This window comes from Spinacia oleracea, chromosome 4 (assembly GCF_020520425.1).
Source record: "Spinacia oleracea cultivar Varoflay chromosome 4, BTI_SOV_V1, whole genome shotgun sequence".
Lineage (NCBI taxonomy): Eukaryota > Viridiplantae > Streptophyta > Magnoliopsida > Caryophyllales > Amaranthaceae > Spinacia > Spinacia oleracea.
Window position 1 is genome coordinate 132,173,158 of NC_079490.1, and position 13,674 is coordinate 132,186,831.

Here is a 13,674-nt window from a genome sequence, read left to right on the forward strand (position 1 = left end):
TACTATATTATTTATATAGTTACTATATGTTTGAAATAGGTATTATTATTTTATCATGATTAGTTACCATATGTTTATTTTCTTCATTAGTATTTGTATGTTTTATATAGTTACTATATATTTGAAATAGTTACTATTTTAATTTATTATGTTTTGTGCATGTTTTTGATGTTATTCTATATTTTTAGTGATAGAGTTACTATATTATTATCACACCAACTATGTCTGCAACTATGTGACTAAATGACCATCAATAATATTTATAAGTATTATATCTTGTATAATAGTAACTATATGTTTGATATAGTTATTATGTATATTATAATGTTCTTTTTATGTTCTTTGTTGTCCACTATGTTATTATTAATAAGAGTTTCTATGTTATGATCACATTAACTATATGATCATAACAATAACTATATATGCAACTCTGCTTATATATGACTATCATTAATATTAAAATATAATATATCATGTATAATAGTAACTATATGTTTTTAATAGTTACTATGTTATCATTTTGTTCTTTTTATGTTTTTTTTGTCTCTATGTTATTAGTAATAAGAGTGACTATATTATTATGACAGTAACTATATGACTATAACAATAACTATATCTGCAATTCTGCGAATATCTTACCATCATTAATACTAAGAGTTATTGTATGATGCATAATAGAAACTATATGTTTTACATAGTTACTATGTCATTTTTTCACTCTTAAATGTTAAATTATTAACTTATTTTACATATTATTAATTCAGAAATACAAAGATGATTCATCTAGAATTGAAGTCGTGCGAAGAATAACTTCTTCAAGGAAAACAAAAGCAGGAGAAAAAGAAGAAGAAAATTTTGACAACAATGAAAACCAAGGACGTGGTAGAGAAAAGAGAGGACGCGGACGTCGAAGGAGAGGACGTGTTGGTGTAAAGAAGGGACGTGGACGTGGCGATTAGTACTTTTTAGTTCAAAAATATTTGAGTTTAATGTGTCTTATTGAATAAATGTAAATAATTAGAATGTCGTAGCTAAAAATAACTAATCATGTAGTTAATGTTTTCTTAATTATTGTTCAAGAGTTATAATTACTCTTACTTTTGATATAGTTACTCTTTTTTTATTTAAGTAATTATATGAAATAATAGTAACTATAATCGAAAAAGTTACTATATGACCTCTAAAGCATCTATATTATATTGTTTATTTTAAAATATACTCCCTCCGTTTCTTTTTGTTGTATCCGTTTCCATTTTAAGCATTTCATATTGTTGTATCCATTTAGAATCTATTCTATTTTTGGACATACATTTTATCCTAAAATACCCTTACATTTCTATCTAATTACCAAAATACGTAAAGATTCTACCCATATTCCCACCTAATTTTCCCCACCCATAATATTTAATTATTTTCCCTTCCCCATATACCCACTCTCTCACCTCCTTTATCACCCATCATTATCACTCCTCTCTCTTACCTTATTTCTTTATTATTTTCTCACTCCTTTATTTATTATAATCTCTTACACCCAATCATTTCTCTTACACCCAATCATTACACTTATACCAATACAAACCAATATTCCAAATTTCTTAAAAACCACACCAGATTCCAAATGGATACATCAAAATGAAATGGAGGGAGTACTTCGTAGTAATTGTTCTACATTTACTTTTCTATATGATTTAGGGCGTGTTCGGCAGTAGCGTTTGAGGTAGCGGGTAGCGTTTTGACCGAGTCAAGACGCTACTTGTAAAATTTGTAAGTGTTTGGCGAGGTAGCGGTTTAGGTAGCGGTAGAGGTAGCGGTTGAGTAGCTTTTATCAAACGTTAAAAATAGTAGCGTTTAAGGTGGCGGGTAGCTTTTGTCAAATTTATATTAAAGTTTTAAATAATATTTCAGCTTATTTTATTTTATAAATATCAACCGCTATTTTTACCGAACACTCATATTAGGTACCCGCTACTTTGACAGCTAACCGTTACCCGCTACTATTGACCGCTACCCGCTACTCCAACCATTACCCGCTACTCACCGCTACCCACTTCCCGCTACCGCTACTTTTGCCGAACAGGGCCTTAGTTACTCTTTAGATAGATTAGTTATTCTTATCGAAATGGCTATATTATTATTTTTTCATAGTTACTATTATGAAGATATAGTTACTTTACAGAACATATAGTTACTCTTTGGATAAAATAGTTATTCTTATCGAAATGACTATATTTTTTTTCATAGTTACTATTATGAAGATAAGTTACTTTACAGAGCATATAGTTTCTAATTTTTTTATATTATATTGTTTATTTTAAAATATAATTCGTAGTAATTGTTATATAGTTAAATTTACTTTTCTATATGATGTAGTTACTCTTTGGAAAGAATAGTTATTCTTATTGAAATGACTATATTATTATTTATTCATAGTTACTATTATGAAGATATAGTTATTTTACCGAACATATAGTTACTCTTTGGATATAATTGTTATTGTTATCGAAGGAATATTTTTTTATATAGTTACTATTATGAAGATATAGTTACTCTACATAACATATAGTTTATATAATTTACTCTTTTTGTCAACAAGAATAAATGTATAATTAATCTTATTTTTGAAATAGTTACTCTTTTAATTTTGATAACATTAATTACATGATTATGATTATAATAGTAATTATAGAATAAAAAGAGTTACTATATGATATATAAGAATAACTATTGCTATACGATAGAAATATTTACAATATGATAAAAAAGAAAGAAAACAAAACAAATAAACCAAGAATGAAAGCCAGCACATAACAATAAAAAAGAAAGAAAACAAAACAAAGAAACCCAAAATGAAAGTCAACACATAACAGCGGAAGGCATAGGCTTCCATATCTCACGCAATAGCCTAGGATCTTCTTGAAGGTCCCGCTTCAGATCTCGAATAAACTCGATCGCTTTCTCTCTCTTCGAAATCCTCCATCGGCGGTGATGATGATGACTCCGGTGAACTTCCGGACTTTTTATCATCATTCTGCTGGAGTTGGATGCACGACCACGACATCGGCTTTTGTCTCTCCTCGTCACCAATTAACCCTTCTTTTTTTCATAAACATCACACTCCTTCCATGGTTGCTGATTCTTCTTCTGGTCGCCCTTTCTACCACCGCCAGATCCGTCGTCATTAGGGGAGATCTTGCGAGACCCACTTCTGGGTTTGAAGGAACCGGAGAATCGAGTGGAGGAGGATTTCCGAGAATGGCGATCGATTTGGGGATGACTCTGCACGTAGTAATCCGTCTTTGCGTGAATATTACCCGATTCATGTTAATTTACAAAAACACCCTGGTCCACGCTAATCTATACAAATGAGATTGCTGAAGTTTGACACAACTACGTACCTTATACTCCTGACTGAGTAGTAATTTCACCGTTTTCGTTTTAGATTTCATAACAGTACCAAAGTGGAATTAGTGAAAATCCAAATATTCCAAAATATTTTAACAAGTATTAATTTTCAAGGCAACAAAGGAAAAACAAAATCCCCTTAAAGTTTAGCAACATAACTCAAACCATAATCTCCTATCGAAAACCAATGATATCTTAACTAAGGATCTATGTACAATATATGACAAGTCCAAACTCTCCTTGCACATGTACAATTTATACGGAGTATTAATTGCGCGCTCTTGTGACTCCTTTCGCTCACAAAAACAAAATCTCCTATTAACAAAAAAAAAAATGGGAGTAGATTAACAGAGTAAGGCTCTATCGTATTCATTATATTTCTACGTATTTTAGGAAAAATAAGTTAAAATAAATTCAATTAAGTTTAGTTTAAACAAATTCAGTTAAGTTCAGATAAAATACATTCATGAATATAAGGGCTACATAAGTACTACGTCCACTCTATAACAAATAAATTTTAATAATTAAGTTCAAAAAAGCAAGTGAAAATCCGGTGAATAGAACGTATCATAAATTGTGATAGATGTACATTTGTGAATTGTTCATGTGTAATATTTCAGCAGTTGGACCACCCTCAGCTCTAGGCTCTAGCCGACTTCAATGTTGGAGCTAAGCTATAATTGATCGTATCAAACTAGGTTTACTAATATGAGTCCACTGTATATACTGAATATTTGGTAGCTCTGCTGTCCTGAATATGGACATTTTTGTTCTACAATTATTCATCTTCAGATCTTGGTTCTCATTTCTTCATTTTTACTTTTGAGTTACTGTTAGTTTTACAGAGTTCCTCAAGAGGGGGGTGAATTGATATTTTACGTATTTATAAAAATTAAACTACAAGGAACAGAAATAGTAAAATATGCAAGCAAGATTTAGCGTGGAAAACTCTCTAGGCCCAATAGAGAGGAAAAAACCACGGCCCCTTTGGGGACTTAAACACTTTCACTAATTAGGCAAAACAACTTAGTTTCTTTACAAACCTAATCTACTCGGGCCACAATCTGCCAATCGCCTCTGATTGCAGATGACTAGGAACAACCCTCTTTGTTCCTTCCCTTATGGAAACAGTCCCTCAACTGTTCCTACTCACTGATCTCTCGTGAGATCTTCTCTCTTGCTCAAGTAAGCCTGACTCAGGCTTAACATACAATAACTCAACACTTTAATCAAACGTATAAGAATTTATTAACTACTTAACATACGATATAAGACTAAGTAACAAATACTGCTCTATATGGGAACAGGAACAGACTTCTTCAAAGATTAAGACTTTAAGGGTGATACCTGAAAGCTTCCGGTTGATGTAAATAAGTCTGATAAAAAGTTTCGCAAAGAACAAAGGTTGTATTTATACGAATCCAAGTGTTTAACCTAGATTCAAATCCAACCCAGTTTAGGACTCTTTTTAATAGATAGATTTTCGCAAATCTGACTTCAAACACGTTTAGGAAAATCAATCTTTTCGTATTTTGAGAGTTATATGTTAACTCAAATTCAAGAGTATAACTTCAAACGGTTTTGTAAAATCAGTTTAAAACATTTGATGTTTATCTTTTTGTAAAAGTAAAACTGATTTATTTCGTTTCACGATATAACTAGGACTCTTCAAAATACTCTGTTCCCATACTAAGCATGTACTAAATTACATTGGTCTTATACCTTTCGACCCTTATAGAATTTGCTTGACTTGATCCTTGATTTAATCTTGCCACGTACTTTGAACTTAATTACTTCAAAGCTCCCTAGCTTGCTTCGGTTGTTGCATTTGTCCTTCTTTTAAATATTAACCTGTTCCTGACATTCTCCAAAACAAACTATTAGTAGAAGGTAAGCTTGTCATCATCAAAACCAGGAATCAACAATTTCCCCCTTTTTGATGATGACAACCTTACAACTTGATAGGAGTAAATAACTTAAGGAATGAGATATGTAACCTGACAATCCAGAGTCAAAAACTTAACCAGGAACAAATGAGTCGCTTAGGTGGTGAACCCAAGTATAAAAACAAATATAATGGAACACAAGTTGTCCTCTCAATATCTTCCCCCTTTGGAATTATCAAAAAGGGAGTAGGGAAAAACGCCGAACCAAAGGAGAAGAAGAAGAAGGAGGATATAGGAATCATATTACCCTAGCAAGCAGATAGTCATCATGCAGCTCAAGTCGGTCAACGAGTTTGACCGCACCCCTGCAAGCAGAACAAGATAAACGCAACATATAGCACAATACAAGCAAAAACTCTACAAGTCAGAGTGGGGCAACTATCAGAACGTAGGAAAAGCGCACTAATGAGCATTAGTCATAAACTTGGCGCATCCAAAAACCAAACCAAAAAAATTGTTTAAAGAGCCAGCAAAACAAAATAAAATGTTTGATGGACAGCAGATTATATGGGGTAGGATAAGCAAAGATTTTGTAGCAGGGTCAGGTTTGGGGAGATCCAGGAGCAGCATCCTCAGCATGTGTCACCTCCTCGACGATCATGTCAGCAAGACGTTCTGTCATGTCATTGAAGAACTCTGCCTGGTCCTGCTGCATCTTGTGAATGAGCTCCTGCAAAGAAGTAACAGCTGACAACAGAATCACATTGTCCAGCTGCAGTTGATCCACTTTAGCCACCAAGAGCTGCACTGAACCGTCTGGTGAGGGAGCAGCAGATTGGGTTTCACCATCTTTGTCTGATTCTGAATCCTCGACCCTGTAGACCGGAGGAATTCCTTTGGAAGAGCTGGCTAGACGGCTACTGCGACGGATAGGCTGATGAGATGATGTGGTTGGAATGTTCTTGGGAGAGGAGGTGGCTTTGATTGGACTTGTCTCCTTTGGACATAGGTCAACAGGAACACCCTCTGTCTGACCCTCTGTCTCATGGCAAGGAAGTGGTGCCTCCTCTTCCGCAGCTGACAGTTCATCTCCCTCATCAAGCTCTTCTTCTACTCCTTCTAAATCATCCTCCTCCTCATCGACATCTTCTTCTCCCTCTTCCTCCTGAGGTGTAGTATCTCCCACATTCGTCTTACCAACACAGACGACTCCATCCACTACACTCAGGCTAATCCCATTCAAGCAAGCTTTGTTAAGGATATGGGCAGGAGTAAGAGGTTCAGCTGAGTAACGAGTAAGGTCAACCCCAACCTTTCTCATGATGAAGGTGAGAAGAGACCCATACCCAATCATATTGTTCTGGGAGATGGAGTGAGTGAGATGGGAGATAAAAATGACAGGAAAGTTTATTTGACGCTGAGATTCTAGGAGAAAGATGTAGATCAGATCTAACCTGCTTGCCAAAGCACGCTTGTCATGACGCGGAACAATACCTCGTCGGACCACATTAAAAAGGACCTTTTGAAAAGGAGTGAGGACAGACTGGTTGAGAGCTTTTGGGTGTTTCCCTTGACCACCAAAATATGAGTAAACTTCCTTCATTGTTGCACCTCCGAGCTCAATTGGACCCTTTCCCTTGTGATAGACCTCCTCCCCTAACACTGGGACTTTGAACCAAGACCCTAATTTCTCAGAATCGAAGCTAAATTGTTTCCCATTGACTTCAGAACTACAAATTCCCTTTTGATTGACAAAGTTTGAGCAAAATTCCCCCATTGCTTCTGGATACATGCAAGCTTTAGAACAAACTTCAAAAAGATAGGTCCAACCTTGAGACTCGATCGTCTCCAACAATTCTACAAACCCTATTTCCCGACACCAACCAAAATCTATGCTAAGACCAGGGAGCATACGATCTGGGGGAAAATAGAAAAATTTTGTGGGTTCGAGTTTTACCTTCTTCTCAGCTGGAAGATGAGGTTCCCCCTGAGTCAAAGCAGCAACTTCCTTCTTCAAGACCAGTTTCCGTTTGGTGGCGAGTTTTGTAGTTGATTTTGTGGCTGGTGGTTTTGGTGTTGGTTGTTTGGGAGGCATTGTTTCCGGATAAATGGCTTGAAGAGGTATGACGGTGATGATGGGTGTAGAAGGAGAAGATGAATTTGTAGGGTTTGGGAATTGGAGTTTGTAGAGGGTCATGATTTTATAGGCAGGGCTGTTGCGATTTACTAGGAGAGATAGGTGAATTTTGAATTTTAAAATTGGGAATTTGATAAGGAGGGGATGTTCCGAGATTTTTATAGGCGGAATGATTAGAATGGGAAGAGTTTTGGTGTTGGGAATCGGAGTGTGGGAAGCGTGTTTGAGTGAGTAAATATGGAATTGTAATGCATGCACCAGATTTTGTAAGATTCGATGAATCAAATTAATTGCTTTCCATTCATTTTTAGAATTCCCACTTAGACCTCGAATTGAATGCAAGTATTGGGAAAAAGTGCGATTAACTTAATAATGTGCAGACGTGGCTGTGGTAATGCACAGCTGGTTTTTGCAATCCGAACCTGGTTGTTAGTCCATTCAGAAAATATGGTGCATACACAAAAAAAATAATTAAGAACATTTTTTTTTTTTTTTTGATATTTTCCAGTGAGGTTAGAAAATGTTAAGGACAACCGGTATTATTGTATTCGTATCATACCGAGTTCTAACCTGAGCTTGTCGTGTCTGTCCCTGTTAAGTGGTTTGGTCAAGATGTCATCTACTTGATCTTCTGTGGGACAGAACTCAAGTTTGACTAGTTCCTTTTCCACATAATCTTTTAAAAAGTGATGTCGAATGTGAATGTGTTTGACCCTTGAGTGGTGCACTGGGTCTTTTGATATGCAGATTGCACTTGTGTTGTCGCATAGAATAGGAACACACTTTAATTTCATACCAAAATCTCTAAGTTGTTGTTTGATCCATAGCATTTGGGAACAGCATGAAGCCGCAGCTACATATTCAGCTTCTGTTGTGGATAAAGCCACTGTGTTTTGTTTCTTTGAAGCCCAGGAGACTGCACATGCTCCTAGGAATTGAACCATTCCTGATGTGCTCTTTCTGTTTACTAGGTCACCTGCATAGTCAGCATCTGTATATCCTTTGAGATCAAAGTGATCATAGTTAGGGTACCATAGGCACAAATCGTCTGTTCCTTTTAGATATCTTAGAATTCTTTTGACAGCTGTAAGGTGAGATTCTTTTGGATTTGATTGGAAGCGGGCACAGACACCTACACTGAATGCAATGTCTGGTCTGCTTGCTGTAAGATAAAGTAGGGAGCCTATCATACCTCTGTGCCTTGTTTGGTCTACACTCTTACCTTCTTGATCCTCATCCAGTCTCGTGGTTGTTCCCATTGGAGTGTGGTTGCTCTTAGCGGACTCCATTCCATATTTCTTGATGAGATCTTTTATGTATTTCTGTTGATGTATCATGATCCCTTGTTCCGTTTGCTTGATTTGGAGACCTAGGAAGAAGTTGAGTTCTCCCATCATGCTCATTTGAAATTCTTGCTGCATTAGGTCAGAGAATTCCTTGCATAGATCTTCGTTAGTTGCTCCAAATATAATATCATCAACATAGATTTGAACAATTAGTATGTCTGTATTTCTTGACTTAAGGAACAGAGTTCTATCAACCTTACCTCGATTGAACTTATTGTCTAGCAAAAAGTGTGAGAGACGTTCATACCAGGCTCTTGGTGCTTGTTTCAGTCCATACAGTGCCTTATCTAGTTTGTAGACATGTGCGGGGTATTCTGGATCTTCAAAGCCTGGAGGTTGTTCCACATAGACTTCTTCCTTGAGATTTCCGTTTAGGAAGGCACATTTTACATCCATTTGATAGAGTTTGAATCCCATATATGATGCAAATGCTATTAGTATGCGTATTGCCTCCATTCTGGCAACTGGAGCAAAAGTTTCTTCAAAGTCTATTCCCTCTTGTTGGTTGTATCCCTTGACAACTAGTCTGGCCTTGTTCCTGGTAATCGTAGCATGCTCATCTTGTTTATTTCGAAATACCCACTTGAGACCTATTACTCGATTGTTCAATGGTATAGGCTCAAGATGCCATACTTTATTTCTTTCGAATTCATTAAGCTCCTCCTGCATAGCAATGATCCAATCAGAATCAGTTAGTGCTTCTTTGTAATTTTTAGGTTCAATCATGGATAAATAAGCATAGAAAGCACAAAAGTTTTTGAGTTGGGATCTGGTCGTGGTTCCACGTCCAAGATCACTGATTATTTGGTCAAGGGGATGTGAGCTTTGATGTTTCCAAGGTCTGGGTTGGAAAGGTGTGTTTGTTTCCACAACAGACTGTTCAACTTGCTCATTTGTTTCTGCTTGATCTTCGGCCTGTGCTGGTTCCTCTTCAACTATGTTATTTTCAGATGTTTCTTCGACTTGGGTTTGTTCTTCTGTTTGGGAACTTTTCCTTATCTCTTCGTCTTCTGTTTCTCTAGTGAGTCCTAGTTCGAAGTTTCCATCAGAAGTTGTACCTGCAACATAGTTTTGGGAGTCAGTTTCATCAAATATAATATGTATGCTTTCTTCCATGCACATGGTCCTTTTGTTGAATACTCTATACGCTTTGCTGTTTGAGGCATATCCTAGGAATATTGCTTCATCACTTCGTGCATCAAATTTTCCCAGTTGATCCTTTCCATTGTTGTGAACGAAACACTTGCAACCAAAGATTCTAAGATGGGTTATAGAGGGTTTTCTTCCTTTGTACAGTTCATATGGAGTTTTGTTTTTGATAGCTCTAATTAGCACTCGATTGAGCACATAGCATGCCGTATTTAGAGCTTCGGCCCAGAAACTTTTTGGAAGTCCACTAGCAATCAACATAGTCCTTGTCATGTCTTCAAGAGTTCGGTTCTTTCTTTCTACAACACCGTTTTGTTGAGGTGTTCTGGGAGCAGAGAAGTTGTGATCTATTCCTGAATCTTTACATAGATCATCAAATCTTTTATTTTGAAATTCTGTACCATGATCTGATCTGATGTGGACCAGCTTATGATTGCTTTGTCGTTGAACCTTTGTGGCGAAAGCCAGAAATTCTTCAAACGTCTCTTCCTTGTTGGATAGGAAGATCACCCATGTGTATCTTGAGAAGTCGTCTACAATTACGAGTACGTACTTCTTTCCGCTTCTGCTTTGTGTCCTCATTGGTCCACACAGATCCATGTGGATCAGCTCCAGTGGTCTTGTTGTGCTGATTACCCCTTTTGATTTAAAGGACGTTCTTACTTGCTTTCCTTTGATACAAGCATCACAGACTGATTGTTTTGCAAACTTTGTATTTGGGAGACCTGTGACTAAATTTTTCAATTTTAATTTGTTCATTAGAGAAAAGCTAGCATGACCAAATCTTTTGTGCCATAACAAAGGATCATCTTCAATAACACTGAGACAGGTTAGATTGGAGTGAGGGACCGAGTTGAGGTTAACCACATATGTGTTCCCTTTCCTCTGTCCCTCTAGGATCACTGTCTCTGTGTTGCTATTGATGATTAGACATTTATTTGAGAAGAATTTTGCATAATTTCCTTTGTCACAGAATTGAGAAATGCTTAATAAGCTATGACCTAGTCCCTCAACCAAAAACACATTATCGATGGAATGAGACTTTGACTTACCAACCTTACCAATGCCAATGATGTTACCTTTCTTATTATCGCCAAAAGTCACAGTTCCACCTTCGTAGGTCGTGAGTGAGAGAAATCTATTTCTGTCTCCAGTCATGTGCTTGGAACAACCACTGTCTAGGTACCATGTGTTGTTCCCCCTCACTTCGACCTGCAAGAAGTTTTTAGTTAGAGTTTTTAGGAACCCAGCATAGCTTAGGTTTCTTACTTGGAATCAAATCACTTTTCTTTACCCATTTAGTTTTGGTGAATTCGATGTTCTTTTCCAAGTACCTTTGGTTTTTAGGGCAAGAAACTCTATAGTGACCGATTTGACCACAGAAGGTGCATACTATGTCACTGTATAAATCTACTCTGGTTTTTCTAGGATGGTGCTTTTTGTGGTTAAAACCTAAACCTTCTGTGCGTTTGGTTCTAGCTTCTTCTATCCACTTTGGTGTTCCCTCTATTTTGTGTCTGGTCCTTTTAGTCAATTCACTTTCTAGATGGGTCTTTTCTTGGTGAATTTTCACTAGTTCTAACTGAGCTTTTTCTAGTTCTTCTTTATAGAGTTTCTTGGTTTTGGCTATTTTTAGGTCAATCATATCTTGTTTTAGCCAGGAGTTTTCATTGCGTAAGGCTTCACACATTTCTTTTATATGAAGGTTTTGATCAAAGAGTTTAAAGAAACGATTGTCAATATCTAAGTTTGAGTTTCTGGTCCATTCCAACTCCTCTGTGAGTTTATTGACAATGTCTTGGTGTTTTCTGTCTGAGTCTAGTTTTTCTTTTAGGAGATCCTCATAATCACTAGTGAGACAAGAAAGTAAGTCAAACAGTTCTACTTTAGACATGGATTCAAGCCTACTTTTAATATGAACAAGACTTGCCTGGAATTTATCAGATTCTGAGTCGGATTCTTCATCTTCATGTTCAGCTACAAGACACAGGTGAGAAATTTCTTCGTTGGGTTGTTCTTGTTCCTCATCAGAAGAAGTATCTCCCCATGCAGCAATCATGGCTTTCCTTACCTCAGTTTTGGAAAAGGAGTTTCTGTTGTCTTTGAATCTATCTTTTGTTGTTTCCTTTCCCTTTCCTCGTTCTTGATCCCATAGAGGATATTCCCTAATGCGATGTTCCAAGTTTCCACACTTATGGCATCCAGTGTCAGTTTTAGGGAACTTTCTATTTGGTTTGCTTCTGTGTTCCACATCTTTGTAGTTCCTAAACATTCTTCTGAACCTCCTAGCAAACAGAGCTGTCTCCTCATCTTCTTCAGAGTTTTCATCATTTTCGGTTTTTAGAGCAAGAGCTCTATTTTTGGTGTTCTCTGAAGGTCGCGCGTTTAATTGAAGTTCATGAGTTAGGAGAGATCCAGCCAGTTGTTCCAGGTTAAACTTTGTGAAGTCTTTAGTTTCCTGGAGGGCTGTGACTTTAGCCATCCAGGGATCTTGTGGTAGACTTCTTAGGACCTTCCTGACTTGTTCCTCAGGAGTTATGATTTTGCCAAGAGAGTTTAGTTCATTGATAATGTTTGTGAAGCGAGTAATCATGTCTTGAATCGTTTCAGATGTCTTCATGGTGAACAGCTCGTATTGGTGCATTAAGAGATCAATCTTCGATCTCTTAACTTCGTTTGTTCCTTCATGAGTAACCTGGAGCAGATCCCAAATATGCTTTGCGTTCTTGCAGCCCATAACTCTGTTGTGTTCATTTGGACCTAGTCCACAATGAAGGATTTTGACGGCCATGGCATTGAGTTCAAGCTTTTCATAGTCGGCTTTGTCAAATTCATCAACAGGTTTGGGAACAGTTTCTCCAGAGGAGTTCAGCTTAGTGACTTGGAAGTCTCCAACTTCAATCACTCTCCATACTTGATAGTTTTCAGCCTTAATGAAAATCTCCATCCTGTTTCTCCAGTAGGAATAGTATTTGCCGCTAAACATTGGAGGTCGTTGTGTTGAGTATCCCTCTTCTAGTTTCTCCGTAGTGTTCATAGCTTCAGAATCGTTTTTCCCGTCAGCGTTACCTCCAGTTTAAAGGGTTCTGGCTCTGATACCAATTGTTAGTTTTACAGAGTTCCTCAAGAGGGGGGGTGAATTGATATTTTACGTATTTATAAAAATTAAACTACAAGGAACAGAAATAGTAAAATATGCAAGCAAGATTTAGCGTGGAAAACTCTCTAGGCCCAATAGAGAGGAAAAAACCACGGCCCCTTTGGGGACTTAAACACTTTCACTAATTAGGCAAAACAACTTAGTTTCTTTACAAACCTAATCTACTCGGGCCACAATCTGCCAATCGCCTCTGATTGCAGATGACTAGGAACAACCCTCTTTGTTCCTTCCCTTATGGAAACAGTCCCTCAACTGTTCCTACTCACTGATCTCTCGTGAGATCTTCTCTCTTGCTCAAGTAAGCCTGACTCAGGCTTAACATACAATAACTCAACACTTTAATCAAACGTATAAGAATTTATTAACTACTTAACATACGATATAAGACTAAGTAACAAATACTGCTCTATATGGGAACAGGAACAGACTTCTTCAAAGATTAAGACTTTAAGGGTGATACCTGAAAGCTTCCGGTTGATGTAAATAAGTCTGATAAAAAGTTTCGCAAAGAACAAAGGTTGTATTTATACGAATCCAAGTGTTTAACCTAGATTCAAATCCAACCCAGTTTAGGACTCTTTTTAATAGATAGAT

At 36.8% G+C, this 13,674-nt stretch overlaps 1 protein-coding gene across 1 annotated transcript; it reads right to left on the minus strand.

Annotated features, from left to right (window-relative positions):
• Positions 1–11,122: 11,122 nt before the first annotated feature.
• On the minus strand, positions 11,123–12,957 carry LOC110800536 (uncharacterized). Its single transcript, XM_056842256.1, has 3 exons — positions 12,661–12,957; positions 11,255–12,615; positions 11,123–11,132 (listed from the first exon to the last, which is right to left on the minus strand). The coding sequence occupies exons 1-3, from the start codon at positions 12,955–12,957 to the stop codon at positions 11,123–11,125; spliced, it is 1,668 nt and encodes a 555-aa protein (XP_056698234.1).
• Positions 12,958–13,674: the final 717 nt, after the last annotated feature.

Coding starts and splice junctions, on each gene's coding strand:
- LOC110800536 (XM_056842256.1), bottom strand. CDS start 12,957: ATGAACACTACGGAGAAACTAGAAGAGGGATACTCAACACAACGACCT. Junction 12,616..12,660: donor GTCCAAATGAACACAACAGA/GTTATGGGCTGC, acceptor GATCTGCTCCAG/GTTACTCATGAAGGAACAAA.